Source organism: Macrotis lagotis, chromosome 8 (assembly GCF_037893015.1).
Source record: "Macrotis lagotis isolate mMagLag1 chromosome 8, bilby.v1.9.chrom.fasta, whole genome shotgun sequence".
In the NCBI taxonomy this organism is placed as follows: domain Eukaryota; kingdom Metazoa; phylum Chordata; class Mammalia; order Peramelemorphia; family Peramelidae; genus Macrotis; species Macrotis lagotis.
In genome coordinates, this window is record NC_133665.1 from 98,494,717 (window position 1) to 98,516,926 (window position 22,210).

Here is a 22,210-nt window from a genome sequence, read left to right on the forward strand (position 1 = left end):
ACTCCAGGGTTGGTGCTCTATTCATTGTATCACCTAGCTGCCCAGCCTCCTTGTAAATTAAAGGAAATAGTTTTACTTAGCTGAGAGATTTGTGTTTTCAATGGTTTATAATTACTTATCTTGTATAAACTGGAAAATCACATATGTTCATGTAGATGAACAAAAGACCCATCAGCCCTGTTTGTGCCTTTTTAGTAGCTGAAATGATAATTTTTAGGCATGATATTTTTGGGGGGTTGTAAATAATAATTTTATCACTTCCATTTAGAAAAATTTCTTCAGTGTGGACCAGTTATGTTAAAGAAAAAAAGCAACTTTAATAACTGTAGCTTATGAGAACTATTCTACTGTATAAAAGGAATGCAGTGAGTTCACAGATGTTAATGTGTTGAATTTTTATACAGAGAGTAAATATAGAAATGAAATAAAAGATTTAGATTTGCTCAATACAGTGGATGTCATGCAAAGCGGAGAAGGATTGTATTTACAGTTTGAAATCTAGTCACTTTATTTATGACATAATACACAGACCTTTCTTTTTCATAGAATTCTATGAGAACTGTTTATTAAAATTAATGAAATATGTTCTTATATCCCCATCTCTGTCTCCCCCTGATTGTTATCTTGGCAAAATTTTTAATGCTCTGTAATAATTAGATTTTGAAATGAGACCATTATGCTTTTGAACTTTTACATATTACTTGATGTTCTACTCTTATCTATTTATCTGATTGTTTGAATTGCTTTTATCTTTCTTTTTTTTTTTTACTTTTATCCTGGAATGTGCTCTTTGTTGGAGCCATTGAGTAGGATAACCATTAAAAGCAATTTTGCTTTTAAAAGTATGATTCCCAGGAGGCCACAGTGACTAAGCAGGTCTTCTGATAGGGCTTTGGTATCTTTAGTTTAGCAGTGACTCAAAAGAGGCCACAGTTCCTTAGGATTTAGGAAGTCTTGATTATACCTTCTGTTTAGATGTGGTCATGTCATGCCTCTGTTCAAAAATCTTCCAAGTTCTCTGTTACCTAATGGAGCCAAGTTCATACTCTACCCTTTGTCTGGCATTTAAGCACCTAGAAAAACTGGCACCTTGCCCTGTTCTCTGGTCCTAGCCTTGTTCCCATGTCTCTCACGCACACCACACTCTGGCTGTTTCTGCTCTACATCCCCTGGGCTTTCCTGCCTCTGGACTAATTCCTTCTGTCTTCTGCTTTGCCTGTGAAACTCCTTTCTATCCTTGACTCAAGCCTTTTCTTCAAGGTGGGGGAAGTTCTGCTTTGTCCTGTTGGGAATATCTTTCCCCCTTGCCCCTCACAGCACTATGTTTGCAAGTCTCTGATTCAACTTTTATATTATTAGATCTCCCTTGTCTTAGACTCCTCTGGAAACTGCCTTGCTCTTAGTTTTCTACTAGATTCTAAGCTTCATGAGATCAGCAGCTCTGTAGAATTGTTATTGCCTGCATTGATTCAGTCCATCAGATGGCCCTGATGAAGCTTCTAACATATTCAGGTCCTACATGCTGGGCATGCAAAGATAGGCAACTAACTGTCTCAGCTCAATTTACTCAGTCTAATGAAAGAGACAACATGCAGCAATGTATAAACATCAGGTGTGTGTATGTATGTATGTATGTATGTATGTATGTATGTATGAACTAGAGATCTTTATCTCTGTCTTCATTGATCTATTCAGGATAGTCCCAGAAGAAAGATACTAAGATTGAGGAAGTCTGGGAAAGACCTGCATGGTATAGGTGCTTAATAAGTGAATGAATAAATGAAAAAAAAAGTATTTATTGAGTGTGTACTGTGTACCAAGAATACAAATAGAAACTTTACTGGTCTACTTCTATTTTCTCCCTGTACTTTTGTACAGATTGTTTTGTCTATCTGATAATGCCCTTTGCTTTCCCTCCTCCTGTATAATTCTTAGCTTCCACTAATGTACCTCCTTCTACAGGAGAGTATTTCCTAAACTTTTCCTTGTTGAGCATTTCTTTATCCAATTATATTTACTTTTTAATGTACTTTTAAATAACTTAGTTGTATATGAGATGTTTCCCCCAATTGAATGTAAATTCTTTAAGGGTAAATTTTTTTTGTCTTTATCCCTAGTTCCTTGCACATAAGAATTTAATAAATGCTTATTGAATACTGCAAAATCAAAATTCTTAGCTTTGAAATAGTACTGGTACTTTTGTGGCAATATTAATTTGTTTAGTCTACAGTAGATTTAAAAAAAAAGTTTCACTATTTCCTGTTAAGCATGATGATTCATCATACACCCACCAGTAAAATTCTGACCCCCCAGGGTCCTGATCAATTCATTTAACTTACCTAGACCCCATTCCCTTGAGAGTTAGTTTAGTTTGCCTTCTGATATCTCCAATATCCAGACTTTCTAATATCTCTAATATCCAGATTTTCTAATGACTCAACTCTAAATTTATAATTTCATGATCCTAATTCATTTGTTCATTTTGAGGTCTTTATTTTATCTTCTATAGAAGACCTTGTTCAGAGACCTGTAGTGCAAAGATTTTTCCCCCAGTTATCTATTTCCCTTCTAACTTTAACTGTATTTGTTTTGTTTGAATAAAAAATTTTAATTATATATAATTAAAAATGTTTATTTTAATTTTCTATATCCTCCCTATCCCTGACTTAGTCATGTACCCTTTCTTTCTCTGTCCATTAATCCCCAAAATGTAATTTCTTTGTTTACATCTAAATTCCTATATCTTTTTATATCTAAATCATTTCCATTTGGAATCTTTATGTTTATTTAACTCTTAATTTCTGACAGACTTTTCCAGTTTTCCCAGTTGTTGTTGTGGAGAAATAAATCTTTGAAAAGTAGCTGAGGATCTTTGTGTTTATCACAAATTAGTAGACTTAAGTTTGTTGCCAAAATGTTGTATATCTAACTGTACCACTGACCAACCCCTTTCTTTTTTAATCAGTTTTAATCAACAGATTGTTTTGATTATTCCTGCTTTGCAGGGGAGTTTGCTATCCTGTACTGTAGGTCTCCTTCCTTTTTACTTTCTTCCAAATGTTGTTTATTCTTTTGTTTTTCTAAATATATTTTGTTCTTATTTTTTCTAACTCTGTAAAGCAATCTTTTAGCACTGTTTGGTATGGCTTTCAGCAAGTGAATTCATATCGATAACATTTCATTTTTATTATATTAGTTCTGCCTGTCTGCCTAAATAGATAATATTTCACTTAATTAGATCTGTATTTAACCCCTTAGTGTTTTGTTTTTTATATGGCTACCTTGTCCTGACCATTCCCATTTTTCTGTTTCTGTTCTAACTTTACTCCATATTTGGGTTGCATTGCCTCCTTGCTTCCCTACAATCTCAACTCAAATATGACCTTTCCTGATTCTCTAGCTGCTATCCATCTTCTCCCCATCAGCAATAAAGAAGTTTTTGTCCAGTGTGGATATAGGTGGATCCTAATAGAATATTTTCTTGATGTCTTTCTCTTAGTATCTCCAGCAGCTAGTACAGGACCTGACCTACAGTAGATGCTTACTGATTGATGATTTTATTTATTCTTGAATGTTAACTCTATAATATGAAGAACCTTCCCCCCCCAAAAAAAAATACTACTAAGATATAGCATTTGGTAACTTTTTTTGTTTTGTTTTCATAAATGAAAGTTCTCATTTCTTACGTGCCTATTGTGTCCTAGGTAGTGTACTATCTATGATTCCTGTCAAGATGAAATCTGACAAAATTCTTTCTGCCAAGGAGTTTGTTATTACATGTTCATAGGACTGATAACAGAGAATGCATTTTGTCTCTATTAGGAGACAAAATAAGAAGAATGCCAAGTAGAGATACTGCCATATTTGAGAAGTTTGAAAAGGAAAGAAGGGCTTTTAGAGAAGATTTCCTCTAGAATGTGATAGGCAGCACTTGAATGGAATCCTGAAGCAGAGATGATAGATAATAGAATCCATTTTAGACATTTTGGGATTGTAAGTGCATTATAGATAAGGGAATGTGATTCAGAGTGGAGAAATGGTAGAATAAGAAAGGAGAGCAGTAGTGAGAGCCTGGCTTTTGAGAAGGGTGTATGGAGTAGTGTGAAGTTTGAGATGCCCCTAATAATGACCATAAAAATCAGGCAGTTCGTATTTTTTTATAAAACACTCATTATAGTGTTTTAGTGCTGTGAGTCATGTTTTATTTGTTATATGTCTTAGTTATATCCTAGTTGATTTTCAGGATGTCTTTATGCTCAGGGCCGCATTAATACTGAAGCATTTCTGATCTTGATTAGAAATTGGTGTGGAAAAGAGGAGACTTTTATGAACCATTGAATGCGATGGTAATGGGACTTCTAGTCTGCTTTATTAGAAAAAGAAAATCATCACAGGGTTATTTCTAATGGGCCATTAAAGCTGGTCTCATTGTTTTAGTCTCTAGTGTCTAGAATATTTGCATATCCTAGCATAGCAGAGTGCACAGAAACAAAATTGCTCTCTTGTAAGTTAGTAGCCTCTAACACAAGGCATTAAAATGGCAATTATAATTACACTCTTGAAGAGAAAAGTCAGAAATTAGTGTAATCAAATGTTCATGTAAACTTGTTTTGTTGTTATCTTTTTGTGATTTGCAAACTTAGCTGAAGGAAGTGTATAGAGGTTTTCTGTTTGTTTATTTATTTATTTGTTTGTTTGTTTTGGCAAGGCAATGGGGTTAAGTGGCTTGCCCAAGGCCACACAGCTAGGTAATTATTAAGAGGTTGGATTTGAACTCAGGTCCTCCTGAGTTACCTAGCTGCCCCATACCCAACACCACACTGGTGGTACATAGGAGCATTGTAGAAACAATTTTGTCATTTCCCTTTACTGAAAATACAGATTTCAAGTAAGCGTCTTGTTTAAGATGTGTAAACTAGTCGTTTTTAAACCTAAATAAATTTATTCTATTTTCTGCATCTTGTCTGTTAACCTTTATTTAAATAAATAAAAATTGAATCCCAAACCCTTCATGGCCCACCTCCTTGCCTGTTGAGTCATACTGTTTTTGAGCTAGCTCTTAACTAGAATTTTTCAGAAATATATTTTTAATGAACTGCATTGACTAATTTTTCTTACTAAAGATATTATGCTACCAAATGGTCTTTGAAATATGCATCCTTTTGATCCTGTAGCTAGATGAAATACTCTGGTGCACTTAGAGAGAATTAAAAGTTCTGTTCTATGATTCAGGCTCAGATTACTGTGTTTAAACCGTTTAAAAATTGTCATCGGGTCTGGCCAGTTTAGGTTACAAGTGAGAGGGGAAGGGATTACAGAAATGTGCAGCCATTTTTGCTTTAGTTATCTTTTTTCTAGTCGGGAAGTACGAGGTACAAGTTGACACTCAAAAGTATGTGAAGGTAACATTGTTTTGTTGTTGTTCATATGCTGACTAGAAGACTTTTTGTTTGTTTAGTGAAGATTACTGCTAGGCAAAAATCTTGAATGTTACATGTTATTAGTTTGTTCTAGATTTTTGTTTATGCATAGGCTGGTGAAATTTGCAGCATTCAAATATACTGCCTTCTGGAAGTAGTCTGTGTGAAAGGACTGGTGGGTGGGTGGGTGGGTGTTTGTGTGTATTTAATGTTAAGGTTATAATCGCCTTCTTAATATTAACATTGAGAAATATGAGGTGAGGAATATGAGAGAGCTTTGAAAGTAGTTGGAAAGAAAAAAGAATGTACATAGAATTTAGCTCTTAGGGAGCAAGCTTGAAAATTGTTTGGTCCTGGTTGATTGAGAGGAAACTCACCAAGATCTCCCTTTGGGAATAATGCAAATTGATGCTTTAAAAAAAAAGCTGAGAGCTGCACCATAATTTCAAATAATGTTCTAAGAACAGACTGTGCTGTGTTGATCCACACATTGGGAAAAGGAATTTAAGAAAGATTAGCACCTGGTGAGCTAGGTTTATGCAGAAAAGGAACAAAGATGCTGTATATATTTATCAAATTGTATGTTCTAATCCACCTGGCAATCAAATACAGTGATCCCTTTGATTGGATGCTAGTGTAGGTGCTGAAAGTTCCATACGTTTAGTACTATACCAGGTTAAAAATGGGTACCTTTTGTTACAATGCTCCTAGAATTGATCATTTGACACCCCCCCCCCCCAATATCTGTGGTGAGGTATGGGGATTTGATGAAGGGGTGATTGTTGTTTACCTATTTTCCGTTGTGTCCAATCCCATGTGGCTCTGTTTGGAATTTTCTTGGCAAAGATACTGGAGTGGTTTGTCCTTTCTTTTCTCCAGCTCATTTTACAGCTGAGACTAAAAGCAAACCTGGTTAAGTGACTTGACCAGGGATACACAGCTAATAAATGTCTGAGGCCAACTTTGAACCTAGAAAGATGAATGTTCTAATGCCAAGCCTGGTACTCTTTGCCATTGTGCTACCTAGCTGTATGTTTTGACCACCTTTGATAAAGGAAACCATAGCAGAAACAATATTGATAGAAGAAAAGATTCCTTTTTTTTTTAAGGTTTTTGCAAGGCAATGGGGTAAAGTGGCTTGCCCGAGGCCATATGGCTAGGTAATTATTAAGTATCTGAGACTGGATTTGAACCCAGGTACTCCTGACTCCAGGGTTGGTGCTTTATCCACTGAGCCACCTAGCTGCCCCAAGAGTCCTTTTTCAATGATAGTGATTGAAGCTTGGAATATTTCAGAAGATATTCAGAAGAGATATTTCATATCTCAGAAATTAACAGCCTAATGATCAGTAATAATTGCCCCAAGAAGCTTACATTTAGAAATATTTAAAGGTCTACAAATCAGTTTTTATTATACAAGCCCTGTGAGATAGCTAATACAAATACTATTGTTCTTATTTACTGATGGCTAAACTGAGAATTGAGAGTGTGTTGATTATGTGACATGTTTGCAACCCTTTTAATATGAGAACCATTTTCCCTCTGTATTTTCTGAAGTATGAGACTGGTGCTCACTCTTTTTTTTTGCATGCTCTCTCTCTCTCTCCTTGATAACTGCAAAAATGGAAATTGAGTATTGTCTTCAAAAGTCAAGTTGTTTCAGTTCTAACCTATAATGATCATGGTCTTATTAGATATAATTCTACAGTGCATCTTTATCCATCACAGTTTTGAATTGTGTTTCAGCATAAGAAATCAAAGGGGGAGAATTTTTTGGTAGTATTGTGGAAGCCACAGACAACCTTCAAAGGCCAGCAGATTACATAGAAAAAGTTTAAAAACTCAGAAACATTGTTGTCATTCTCTTCTGGATATTTTTATGACCCTCTTTTTCTTTTGGTTCACTACTACCCTTCTGAGCACTCCTTAGTCTCCTTTGCTGAGTCTTCATCCAGGTCACACACTATTTGCACTGTTCTTAGTTGGCCAGAAGGCTCTGCTCTGGATCCTTTTGTTACACCCACATCCACATCCAAATCCACATCCACCCCAACACACACACACACACACACACACACACACACACACACACACACACACACACACACAATTTCACTAGGTGGTCTCATCAACTTCCATTGTTGCAGTTCTTATCTCTGGCAATGACTCTCATCTACTGGTCCAGGCCTAACTTCTCTTTTAACCTCTGTTCTCATATTGGTATCAGTCTACTGGATATTCTGTGATTATCTTAAACTCTTTGTGTTTCAAACTGAATTTATTTTCTTTTCTCCAAAGCCCTCTTCTCTTTCTACCTTCCCTATTACTGACAATCTCCCAGTTATTCACACCTGTAAGCTAAATATCAATCTGAATTCCTCAGTCTTGTTCCCTATCTTCAGTCATTGGTAAATTCTTATTGATTTTTACCTTTATAGAATTTCTTATAGTCCTCCTCTTCTCTGACCCCCAATGCCACCCTGTTGCCAGACCTCATCACTCTGTACTTGGATTACTACAGTAGCCTACTGTTTGATCTCCCTGACCCTAATCTCTCTTTCTACTTTAGGCCATATTCCACCCAGCTATCAAATTGTTCTTCCCATAGCACAAGCTGACACTGTTATCTTCTTTCTCCTGCCCCAAATGATGTACTTAAGTGTCTCCTTATCACCTCCTGTGTTGAAGTAAAATCACGTGTGCTGTTCTTAGTGTCCTTCAAAGCCTAGTCCCATCTGACATTTTCAGACTTTGTGTACTCTACCAACCCTGCCACCTATTTTGCAATTCAGTGGCATTGATCTCTTTACTGTTCCATGCACTCTGTACTCCAAGTTTTAAATCTTTTTGCATTTGCTGTCTATGCCTGAAATGTGCTCCTCTTCCTTATCTCTGCCCCTTGGCTTCCTTCAAGTCTCATCTTTCATCCTACCTTCTTTAAGTAACCTTTTTCATTCTTCCTTTTACTTAGTGCCTTTCTTCAGAGATTATCTCCAATTTATACTGTCTATATTTTGTTTTGTACATGGTTGTTTGCATATTTTCTCCCTTATTAGATTATGAACTTTTTGAGAGCAGGGAGATTTAATTTATTTTGTTTTTGCCTTTGTGTCCCCAGGCCTTGGCACACAGTAGGAGATTAATAAATATTTGTTGGCAGAATGACTTTTGAGAACATTGCAGATAGCGTGGCCAAGTTAATGATTGGGAAACTGCAGAACGAAAAGCTTCTTGCTGTGGAATTTTATTGTACTGCAATCTAGATCTCTCTAGTTATAATTTAGCCTAGAGAGAGATTAATTTGGTGGTATGGGAAAGTTTGAAAGTTTGAACCTTTGAGATAGGTTTGCTATGCAAAGAATTGCCCCAGTTAAAACTTGTTCATATCAGGGGCAGCTAGGTAGTGCAATGGATAGAGCACTGGCCCTGGAGTCAGGAGGACCTGAGTTCAAATCCAGCCTTAGACATGTAATAGTTAACTAGCTGTGTGACCTTGGGAAAGTCACTTAATCCCATTGCTTTGCAAAAATTAAAAAAAAATTGTTCATATCAATCGAACATAAAGACTGGAATTTTATTGTAACAACACCTTGCTTACAAAGTGGGGTGGAGGAAAGAAGTGAAACAGTGGTGGATGGGACTATGTGGAATGTCCAACTCTTGATGAATTTTAGTTTTGGTGACCTTTTCCTTTCAATTTTTAATTTGTTATAAGGATTGACTAGCTCTTAGGGCAAGAGGAATAGATAATATTGGGAACTGTCAATGATGTTAAAATTAAATCATGAATAAATATAAAGGGGAAAATGCTTTACAAAAGTTACTCTTACATGTAGCCATTTTCTGTGTACTTGTTACAGGCACTACACCTGCCAAGCCAACAGTGTTAGCCAATGGTGATCATGAACTAGAAGAGAATGACACCACAGGTAAGTGTTTCTTTAATATTTAAATCATTTAAATGAAGCAGATTAATACATCTGGTGTTGTTGACACTTATCAACTCCTGGGAGAGAAGAGGAACCTTTCTGTAGTCTTGTATTACATTACATTATATTATACAATATTTATATTTTGTATAATTTACATTTATACTACATTTTTATTATATATTATTATATATAAAATTATGTTGTGTCATATAAAATCTTAAAAGAAAAAAATAATGCCTGCCTTCAACCTCCTGGAACTATACCTTTCTCTTTTTAACTTTGGGAGCCTTTTTATGGTATTTCAGGAATTTCTAAGAAAAGGAGAGTGTTTAATGAAAGCCTCTAACTTTAATTGCTCTATTTGATTATTTGTGCCTCCTCAAATTTAATGAAATTGAAATCACTATTTCTTTTGAATACATACCTCTAATATTTTCCCCTATTTGAAAATTAAATTAATGAATAAAATCCATAGTTTAGAAATTTCTCTAGTTTTACCAGCTTTGCTCCAGCTGGTGCTATTGTGAAATTGTCCATCTCTCCCAATCTCCATCCCCAAGGTCTTTCTCTCTGATATTTTTAAATTATCACAGAAATTCTTGTGGGATTCCATGGTTGCTTCTCCTTACTCATGCAGCAGTATTTTCTTATTGTATTTTTGGAACTTAAATGGTGAGCTCTGATATTTTAGCAACTGTCTGTAGAAATGTACTATGTAAAATCTCCCCTCAGGTATCCCACATGAGAGACTAGAATATTGTCAACAGTCATCTGAGAATGACACTGTGTTTTTATGAATAATTGCACTTAAATTATAGTTGTGAGAGGAATGTCACTATATTTTCTCCATATGAGTCAGCTATTTAAAGATCATTCTCAGTGAAAGAGAAGGATAAAACTAGAGGAATAATAAGTATTGTCTGTCTCTCTTGCCTCTGCAGACACAGATGCAGCCAGCAGATGTGTAGGCTGATTTAGTGGCAAGCCAGACAGTTGTATAATAGAGGATTACATATGCATTGTTTCTGGGTTACTTCTTCTATTTGTATCTTGAGGTCTTTACTTCTCTTGTATATTGGTTGGGGGTGCCCCACATATCTAGACTTAAATACCAAGGATGTCCAAGATTTAACCAGGGAGAACAGTTAACTCTGCCAAAAGTCCTTAGATTAATCTGTCTTTTGAGTTTGACAATAACTAGTTATTCCTGGATTCATTCTGGATTGTTTGACCTTGGGAAATTCCATTGATATTGCTAGCTACACACCTCACGATGACACTGTGGGAATTGATGACTCATTCTTATTCTTTCTTTCATTAATTCAACAATCATTTCTTATGTAGCTTATTTGTTGAAAGCACTGTTAACCATTGATGATAGATATCATTAATATACCTTCCAGATTCTTTTAATTTTATATTGTAACATATCTATTATGGATAGAATATAACTCCTTATTCTAAAGGAACTAAAATGGACTATCACGTACATACACCATTTCCCGAAGTAGTGACAATAAAGACATTATGTAATATGGTTTTTTTAATGTCTGTCATTTGTATAAAAGAAACCATTTAAGTATGACACTTATTGCCATGAGCATGAGTTTCTAAAAAATGGAGGTATCTTGTATTCAGATCTTTAGAGGTGGGAAGGACGTGCTAAAGGGGTAAAAGACTTGAGCCAGTTGGTATTAAATTTATCCACAAACCATTTCTTCTCTTTTCACCACACCTCTCCCATTGATTCATTTGGGACATAACAGTGGGCCTTTTGAGCAAGAGGAATATAAAAGTTGGTTTGGATTCATTGTTAGAGCACTCCTGACTTGAGACCCTTAGGTCTTATTGACTTTCTGACAGTCTTGTCCCAAATGCTAACAATTCAGGGCAAATTTAACTCCAGCTGCTCCCAGTATGCAGCACATCCTCCTTAATGAAACCATTGGGTTTGTGGAGAGAGGGGGGTCTTGCTAATTATTCCCCATTCCATCAATACTCTAAACCAGGGCTGTCCAAAATGGAATTTTACGTTGACCCCCCTATGAGTTTTTTTTCAATAAAAACTTTTAAAAGTAAAGTTAGACAGCCCTGCTCTAAACTATTAACAAGTTCCAGTGCTACAAAAATTATTCAGAATCATTTATAAAGCACTTTACCAAATTAAAATACCTCAATCATGAAGTGACTAATCAAAGAAAATTATAGATCAATTTTACTAATTACTATTTATGCCAAATTTTTAAATAAAATATTAGTAATGAGATTTCAGCAGCCAGTACCCAAAAAATTTTAGTGACCACGTTGGATTTATATCAGAGATGATAGAATAGTTCAATTTTAAGAAAACAGTGAGCATAATTGGTGATGTAAATAATGACAATAGCAACTCTGACAAAATAAATCATTTGCTGCATAAACCTAAAAAGCCTAAATATGAAAGGAATCCTTTTATAATAAAGATCAACAAAATAAACATTTATTCACAACCAAGAAATGGAAAACCACTGGAGGCCAAGAGAAAGAAATTAAAATTATAACCTGGGCAAAGAAGTTATAAATTGTCTTTAAATGCAGAAGAGACAGTCTGGTTCTGATTTTCATGCACCTTCATTTTCACCCTTGCTTCCTGCCACTCTCAATTATACCTCCCAGTTTCTTCCTCTTGCTCTGAAAACTGTAATCAAATCTCTGCTATGACTTTTGGGAAGGATGTGTTAATTTTCCACTCACCATTTTTTAACAGGCTTTCCCTGGCTATCACTCCTCCAGATGTGTTTTCTCTCTAATTAGAATATAAACTCTTTCAGAGCAGTGAACTTTGTTTCTGTAGTTTTTGTATTGTCAGCACTTAGTAAAATGCTTGATACCTAATAAATACTTAATACATACTTTCATTGAAATTATGCAAAATGTCCCAAAAGTCTTAGTGCAGTTCCCAACCTTAATATTTTAAATATTATTTTTAAAATTATCCTTATTATGAAAAAGTAATTACCAAATTTATTTGACATTGACTAAAAAATATAAAAACAGATCAGTAAAACAGATTAGTTAAGTCACACCCAGAAGAAATAGAAAGTAACTGGAAACCACTTAAGTAGAAAAGAAGTTGAGATCACCCACACCATGTCATGTATATTTTTTAATGCATAAGATCACATCTTAAAAAAGATTAAGTGAGAAGAGGAGGTGTCATTCATATTTTTAAGGGAACAATTCATAATTATTCATAATTATTCATAATTAAAAGAAAGTGAAGAGATGATTAACTACAAAAGACAAAGAAATTTTTAAAAATTAAATCAAAAAAACTTTTGCATGAACAAAATCAGTATGATTACAGTAAGAAGAGGACTGTGGAGGAGAGAGAAAATATCCTTCCATCAAACTTTTCTGATAAACCTGCTTTATAGGGAACTGAACAGAATATGACTAAAAGTCATGACAGAGAAGGCAAGTGATCACAAAGTTTGCCCTGTTTTGAAAACATTCAAAATACAAAACTTCTGTGGTTTCATCTCATACTGGACAAATTGGCAAACATGGTATAAAAAAGAAAATAACTAGTGTTAGAAGAACTGTGGTTAGACATATGCCTTCCAGATTGTTCCTATGAATTGTCCCAATAATTCTGAAAACAGGTTGAAATTACTTAAGAAAAATCATTAAATTTTCCCTCCCTTTTTACCCAAGAATATCACCACTAGCTTGTATCCCAAGGACCTCAAAGACTGAAAGGGCTTGCATATGCAAACCACTAATAGCAGAGCTTTTTCTGATTGTGTAAGATTATATAAGCAAAGTGGGTGCCCTGAATAAATCCTGTGTTTTAGAAACAACTTATATGAAGGATTTATAAAAATATTAGGGAGTCTATGAAATGGTACAAACTAAAGAAAGCAGAATTAGACAAATAGGTCATAGGTGACTATAATGTGAATTAAGACACACCAAGAGAAAGCTGAATCGTATTGAAGGTAATGATCATTTTGAATCCTTGCTTGAAAGATTGGTGGGGGGGTGGGCAGCTAGGTAGCTCAGGGGATAGAGCACTGCCCTGGAGTCAGAAGGATCTGAGTTCAAATCAAGCCTCAGACACTTAATTGCCTATGTGACCCTGGGCAAGTCACTTAAGACCATTGCCTTAAATAAATAAAATTAAAAAAAAAAGATCAATGGAGTAACTATATATGTGGAATATATATGTTTTTCCTTTCTAGGCTTTGGCTCTTTATTAGTCAGTTTTTCTTTTTTTCTTCCCTTTCTTTTTAAAATTTATTTATTTTTAGCTAATAAGCATTTATTTGTTACAATGAATAGTTCTTTAAAGAAATTCTGTAACATAAAATATTCAAAGTATAAAACCTCTTTAGCACCGTAAGATTGAAATACCAAATAAGAAGAAATATCAAAGGATAAAATATGTAACAAGTGTATAAAGGAAGACTCCCAATTTTCCAAATATTACACTCTTGGGGAGGCTAGGTGGCATAGTGGATAAAGCACCGGCCCTGGAGTCAGGAGTACCTGGGTTCAAATCCAGTCTCAGACACTTAATAATTACCTAGCTGTGTGGCCTTGGGCAAGCCACTTAACCCCATTTACCTTGCAAAAACCTAACAAATAAACAAACAAACAAATAAATAAACATTACACTCTTCCCACCTACAAAATGAAGAAATAATTTGTGAAAATTTAAATAACCTCCCCAAACTTTGAACCTGTTATACTGAAAAAAAAAAATTGAATAGAATCTCCCAAAGATCAATAATTGATGAAATTTAGAAAACAAACTTGTTAACTTTAAGAGCAATTTATAAGTATATAGGACAAAGTAAAGGAGATTTGTAAGATAGAACAAGAAGTAGAAACTGAATGAATCATGATTCAAAAAGGCACTGAAACAGAAAAAATGGTAAACATCCTACTCTTTGGTATTTCGGAATCTAATTTGAGAAAACCTTTTTCAGAGGGTACCAAAATTGGCAATGTGCTTTCAAAGGAGAGGATATGTACAGTCTGGCCCCAATTTATTGAGCATCTAACTTTGTTGAAAGTAATTAAAATTATTGTCAGTTTTAGAATTACAAAAATAGAGAAAAAAATACCTGTGCTGTGAAAGAAAAATTATTAAATTATTAAATTAGGACAAAAATTTAATATCAGGATATAACTTTCAAGTTATCTACAAATGAGACCATATTGTTTGAAAAGATTAATTTTTAAAGGACGAAGAACATCAAGGAATTGGTCACTAGTCATTGAAATTATCTACTTTATTTTAATCCCTTATAACCATTAGAGAAGCAATTCCAAACAGATAAAAAACAACTATTTTCCACTGTGAACCCGTAACACAAAAGAAATAAAATGGAGTTTAACTTTGGTGGTGGTAGAATGGTTGAGACAGTTTAATTTCTTGTTGTTCAGCATTTCTTTTTGACATAGTTGTGTTTTGTTATTTTTTTCTAAATTTTATTTTAATAGCCTACCTAATCTATTATTTCCTGTTTTATTATCAGAGATAGAGATAAAAATTCCCCTGCACAAATGCTTTGGCTACTTTACAACATTGAGTTGTTGATAATTAAATCATTGAAAAGGCATTTATTATACATTTGTTGTATATTTCATAAACCTTGTTAAACCCTAGAATTAAAAATAATACCTCAGTGAAATAGTTCCTGTCTTGAAAGAACTTACTTTCTGTTAGAGAATGCTGACTGAAATGACTAAAGAACAACAATGAATGACCTTAGATAAGTAATATAACTTCTATAGATCTTAGTATTTTAGTTTGTAAATTGAGGAATTGTGCTCCATAGCCTCAAAATGTGCCTTCTAACTCCATTATACTTTGATTCTGTAAAGTAATAAAGAAAATCAAACTAGTTTTTAAAAAACATTGATAAAATTGATTAATCACAGTAGTAAGTTTAATTTTTAAAAAGAAAGGGCGGACACATTCCAGCAAAATTATAAGAAAAGAGAGATCACCCCAAGCATTAAATACATTAAAATTATCACCAGAATAGATTGCATACAGCTGTTTGGTAACAAATTGGAGAATTTAAATGGTACAAACTTAAATGACTGGACCTAACATAATAGAAAATTAATAATTTAGTTGTCAGTTTCAGAGGAAGAACTCTTATTCATGAATGACCTTATTATTAAAAAAAAAATCTATTCTAAAGTGAACTATCTCAAAATTTTTAGGATCAATAATTATCAAGGATCAAGACTGTGGCCTTGTGGATTCATTGAAAGTTGTTAATTCACTGATTTTCTCTGGTACTCAGAGATATTACCTTCTCTACTAATATCTTGTTTATATTCAAAATTCTCTAGTTCATATATACATATCAGTGAAAATGCTGCTTGGGGAGTGTGCAGTGTGTGTTGTTAACTCTTTGGTTTGGCCATCACTAATTCTTGCATGAAACAGTAGCAACCGGTTTGAAACTTTCAAAGGCTTTTTAACCTTGTTCTCCACCCAGTACCTGGTCTGAGGGAAGGCGGGCCATCAGAATGGCCCAGAGTATGATAAGCGTTTTGCTCTGCTGACCTTGCTATTTACTAATGACTTGTGCTTTTTTACCTTTCTCTTTTCCATTCTCCTTCCCCTTTCTTATTTCTTTCTCTCCTCCTAGAAGCCTAGCGTGTCCCCCTAGCCTGGGACTGCTACCATCAACAGAGCAGTGGGCTTTTCTAACCATCGTAACCGTTCTAAAACTTCCGCCATTTTGCCGAGCTTTGCTTTCCCTCGGACCCTGTCGGATGTAGAAGAAGAGGAGGGTAGCTCTCCAGGGCCCATTTCTGCTGATGCCTGAGCATTCCACTACTTCTCCTTTGTGCCCTGCAGGCCTTGTTGGAACCTCCTTTCTTTTGTAAGCACAAAAGTGCATAATGGATATTTTAATTGCACTATTTATAAAAAAGTTACCTCTTGTTTTTTTTTAATTTACCTTTACTCATCACAAATTTTTTAAGAATTTAGTTTGACTTTTTTCATTTTTCATTATTTTTTTTTCCATTGATCATTTTCATTTCATCAACCCTTCTGAAATGGATGGGGGAAATGTGGCACCAAAAGAGAAATTGTGCTTCCATAAGGGGTTGGGTCCATCATGACTGCAGTCAATCCTTCCTCCCTTTCCCCTCTGCCTGTGAACTTGCTCTTAGATTAGCTTAATCTCTGGGTCATCAGTACTACTTTCATTTGCTCTGAAATTTAAATAGCAATCACTAAAGATGTTTTAACTTTTGATTCACTGATCCATTTTTGAAAATGTAAAAATTATTACTCAAACTATAGCAAATTATGAAAATCCATGAGTTGATTTGAAAGTTCTCATGTATTTTATGTTTAAAAAAACAACCACCATAAAAACCCAAATTTGAAAGCCAAGTCACTCACTGTATCCCAATTCCATGAAAAAATTATCTTCATATAGAACACTTAAAAGAAGATAAAAATTTAAAAATTGGTAAAGCTAGTTATATTTTCATTAAATATTAACATTAAAAAAATTCTAATTCAATGGGAATTTCAAGATGACTCTCCAAAACGAAGAAATTTTGATCTGGGGAAACGGCAAAATATTGAAAAATCTGGTGGTGTCTGTGAAATTGTTTAATTCTTTTACCATATCAGGCTAATGGGTCTTCATTATTTAGAGGGGAGAGGGCATGATTTTCATATAAAATTCCCCCTATTACTTTATCAGAGACACCTGAATGGCACTTGTTCATAGTCAGACCTCATTTTCCTCAACTTTTATTGAATTCTGAATTTTAAAAAGCCTTGTTATTTTTCATTTGGACTACATGATCTCTTTTTAGTTGTTTCATTTTTCATTCAGTATGTGAAACATCCTCCTATTTTTCAAGCTTCCTTTTAGTTAAAGTTCATGTCATAAGAAACTGGTTTCAGATCAAAGACTTTCCACCTATTGAAGCAGTTTTTTGAGACGAATAATTTTGAAATGAAGCCATCTTGAAGTTTTACATTGTAAACTGAGAGTATTGCCCAAATTTAAATGTGTGAGCTTAAACTAGCAGTCATAGAATAGGTGTTTATTTTCTGGACAGAATGACATTGAAATTCTTATGACCTGGCATCAGTGCTTTGCTTTAATTCTGGAAGTTGATAGGGAAGTAATCATAATGGAGTCATCATAAGATCTCTGATAGATGTGCCAACAAAGGGCAGAATGAAACCTGTACTAAAAGAAATGAATAATAATGATAATATCATTTATATAGTGCTTTGACCTTGCGAAGAACTTTAAATATGTTGACTCATCTGATCTTCTCAACTCTGTGATATAATTTTCTTATATAATACTATAGTGTAATAGTTTCACACTATTATATAACATGGTAGTATAACTTTGTAGTATAACATTCTTAATATCTTACCAGTATAGTATCAATTACTTTTGAAGGCTCATTGGTATGGCATAGAAGCATTTTCAAAATTCACATTTTACTAGATTTAATTTTGTGATAAGGCCTCAGAATTTAGGACTTTTTTCCTCACTAAAAGATTTGAACTGATTTAATCTGTTCAAAGAGAGCATTCTGAAATTCTTCTATAAAGTAAATAACTTGAAATGTTTTGTTAAACTTAATTCTTTAAATAATACTTTTCCAAGATCTATAGTATATCCTGTATTAGAAAGTGGTAGATGCAATACTGGCTACAAGTATTTGAAGATCTTGGGGGAATAGGAGATATTCTGCTGAAAAACATTATGTAGTAAATTCATGAAAGCCTTCAGTAGCAGAAAAAGTTTTGGTTTAGGACTTGGAGTACACAGATTTCCTGGATGTCAAGTTAAAAGTGAATTAAGACCTAATCTTAAAGCCACTTTGCTGCCTTAACTATGAAAAATGGGTATCACAAGAGGGAAACTCAAAGTTTATTACTCATACACAAGCAAAAATTCTTGGTGTATATAGATGGCATATTCCAGTTTTTATATATACATGTATATGTATATATAAAATATTGAGTTTTTTGTTGGTTTTCTTTGCAAAGAGTGAAATGTTGTTTTTGGAAAGCAAGTTTTATATTCATTCAAAGATCAGTGCTACATCATAGTAAAAAATTTCTATATGTTTGATGTCTCTAGGGAACACAACCAAATTCTTTGCTGGTGAGTGAAAGGGCCAGTTATTGAAATGGAAAATGTTACTAAAGACATAACCTCTCCCAAAGTCATATTACTGATATCAATTTAGTTTCATTTCCATTCTAAAATATTTTTATTTGGTTTTCCATTTAATTTATGTTGTCTGTTTTGTTTAACCAGATAAAGGTTGTTTCATCTTGAATACTACAAATCTACTTCATTTAGGTAGAATGTGATATTTTGCTTTAGAGCAAGAATTTCAATGTTGAATTTAAAGTTTCATGTTAAGTCCCCAAGAGGAAAATGTACTCTATAATGGGATTATGTACCATGATCGTTATGCCTAAAATTACTAACCTATAATTGTTAGCTAGCTGCCAAGTTCTGTTGTTGTTTTATCTAACTGTTATGACTTCATCTACCATCCTTTTGAAGTCCAATACTAGAGCTTTGTGGAACTTTTTAAAATAACATTTTATGATCACTTCATAATCTGTTTGTAACTTTGTGACTATGGGCTTAATAATTTGTATTCTGTGACATTTTAACATGATTATTGTGGTAAATAAATCATACTAATAAATAATAAACATCTTGGAGTAACACCACACTATTGTATTGGTGTCATCTTCCTTATTCAGAGGTAAGTTGTTAAAAAATTTTGTAAATAAACATCAGAATCGTGATGTCTTCCAGGACTTGAGAGCACTATGGGGTTTCACGATTCACACTTGACTTGGTAAAAACTCCTAAAGGTTCTTATTCCATCAGACCTGAAAATTACCTGTTGATATCAGAATAAAATATTACACACATATAGTAAACTTTTATCTATCTAGAATCTAAATATTTGAGTTCAAATAACTGTTTTTATTAACTACATTCACTTCTTTAAAAAAGAATCATAGATTTAGAGCCTTTAAGGGATTTTTTTCAAAGATCTAAAGGAGGTGGCGGCTAGGTGGCATAGTGGATAAAGCACTGGCCCTGGAGTCAGGAGTACCTGGGTTCAAATCCGACATCAGACACTTAATGATTACCTAGCTGTGTGGCCTTGGGCAAGCCACTTAACCCCATTTGCCTTGCAAAAAACCTTAAAACCTTAAAAAAAAGATCTAAAGGAAATTGTCCTGTTCCTTTATCTTATAGAAGAGGAAACTGAGGATAAAAAGGGAAAGTGACTTCCTGAAGGTTGCACACCTAGTAAATAGACCATTTATTTCAGGATGCTAACATTTATAAAGAAAACTTTCCATGAAGTTTTAAAGACATTTTAAAGAAATTTTTTTCATGATATTTAGAGGGAAAATACTGATCAAGTCAATTAAATACAGTCATCTCTGTGTGTGCATGCATGTGTATGTGCATGAGTAAATATTTTTTATCTGGACCTGTGAATGTCAGGACTTCCAAGGTCTCTTATCTGACTATAATATTGCCCTTTATCTCACATATAAACTTTTTTTTTTTTTAGTTTTTTTGCAAGGTAATGGGGTTAAGTGGCTTGCCCAAGGCCACACAGCTAGGTAATCATTAAGTGTCTGAGGCCATATTTGAACCCAGGTACTCCTGACTCCAGGGCCAGTGCTTTATCCACTGTGCCACCTAGCCACCCCTGCATATATACTTTTCAATTAAAATTAGCATTCATAAGATAACTTAAAAGTAACTTTCAAATAAACAAAGACAATTTTATTTTTTTGTAGAAAAGCTCAGGATTTTATTTCCCAAGCCTGCAAAGTTCACAGATTAAAATTTTTTTTCCTGGAGAGACAATAAAAGTTGCTTGAGGACAGACTGAATAACATATGGAAAGAGAAAAAGAATACCACCCTAAGAGCTGGCTTGGCTCATACTCCATTGAGTCCAGCCAGTGGGGCTGAAGCCATAGTGCTCTGGTTCCCCAAACATGTGGTTCTAGCCCAGAGGAAGACTGTAGCCATTTGGCAAAGAGGTGAGAGGAAGAAAAGAGGCTCTCTTCTGGGAGACTTTGCTTAAAAGCATCTTCTTAGTGGGCTGGACAAGGGTGGTGCTTGGGAAGTGGTTTAGACCTGGCTCCAGGTATTCTCTAAAAGGTATGCCACAGGACCAGTCCTCCAAGGAGTAGCTAAGATGGTATAGGTGGTATTATACCCACTAACATTAGTCATTTCCTGTGCCCTACTTCATATACCACCCTCAGAATTTTGGGACCCAGATTCATCCGGAAATTGGAATGATCAATCAGTCTTTCATAATTTCTTCAAAGCTGAAAGGGGGCAACCTGTGCGTCTTTCCCATCCTTTCAGGGCCCATTTGGAGGGGAATATATTGCAGTGGGAACTCTATTGAGGCAAGGTCCACAGGATGGGGATCATCAGGACTGGGTACCAGTTGGTTGGTGTGTAGTAGAAGCCACTGTTGGAAATGTGCAGCCATCTGGAGAAACAAACCTCAGAAAAAGATTAAGGAAACAAAACCAAAAAGAGCCAATTAACAGAGGCCCAGTGAGGAGAAAAGCCAAGAGGTCTATAGAGAACAAGAATTACACTCTGTAATTCTAAACCAATATCAGAATACTTCCATAAGAACATGGATTCCAACATAACATGGATTCAATAGTGGTTGACACATCTGATTAAATTGTAACTAAAAGCTCAAGATGGGTAAAACAAATACATTGGATAATCATTTTAGAATACCACGTGTCCAAAAAGTGATTTACAATAAATTTTAATATTTTAGAATGAACAAAATCTTCTAACTGAAGAATGGATCTTTTTTTAAAGCAGTTTTAAAACAGACCATTTAAAATAGGCTCATTGTGAAGAATTGTCTATTTGACCTCTGCCTGAAACAGATATCTAAATATATAAGGGGACATGTCCTTTATGTCCCTGTATGCTCTTTATAGCAAATTAGTATAATCGTACCAGTTGCTCATTAATCAAGTATAAGAGTGAGTCATTAGGATATGATTGTTTATCATAACAATTTTCTTTGAAAAAATGCTGACACGACTAGGTATCAGGATGATTGATGACCTTTGGTCTATTTTAAAACAGACAATTTAAATTAAATACATTTTTAACATTTTCTGTGTTATTGTCTGTTTCTTTGAAAATTGTTATCTACATGTGATATTTGTAGGTTTCTGGGTTTTCCAGTATGGTCAAATAGAATATTCCATTTCCCAGTTTATCACTATCAGTTTATCCATTAAGAAATTACATCAATAATGAATTCTCCAGGCTTATTCCCTAGGTATCCCAAGCATATCTGAAATACTATAGTTTGATTGCTGATGCTTATAGGTAATAACAGAACAGTGAGAACAGAACATTTGATGATATGGAACTAACTCATTTCCTAATTGTAGTCTATTAAGATGGTGGCTTCAGGAATCTTCCCCTTGGTGCCCTGGCAGGGCTTGTAGAACACCTGGAAAACAGGGTGAAGAATACAGAGTAGTGAATATGTGGGTGCTTCTGAATGCATTCCCAAACCATGGCTATGGCAAAATTTAAAGCTTTTGAGGACTTCAAAGCATATTGAGCTTGGATAACATAGTGTAATGGATAAAATATAAGAGCATTTTGGAATATAAGCCTGGAATATCTTCTGGGAAGACTCCTCTTTTTGAGTTCAAATCTGGCCTCAGGCACTTAATAGCAGTGTGACCTTGAGCAAGTCACTTAACTCAGTTTGCCTCAGATTTCTCATTTGTAAAATAAGC

General features: G+C 34.4%; 1 protein-coding gene across 9 annotated transcripts in view; it reads left to right on the forward strand.

Annotated features, from left to right (window-relative positions):
• MAP4 (microtubule associated protein 4) overlaps positions 1-22,210 on the forward strand; it is a 223,737-nt gene that overhangs the window by 86,929 nt on the left and 114,598 nt on the right. For all 9 annotated transcript variants that reach the window (XM_074197700.1, XM_074197696.1, XM_074197701.1 and 6 more), the window contains one exon: positions 9,281-9,349. In XM_074197700.1, the coding sequence (XP_074053801.1) occupies positions 9,281-9,349 (69 nt within the window). The remainder of the gene's footprint in view (positions 1-9,280; positions 9,350-22,210) is intronic.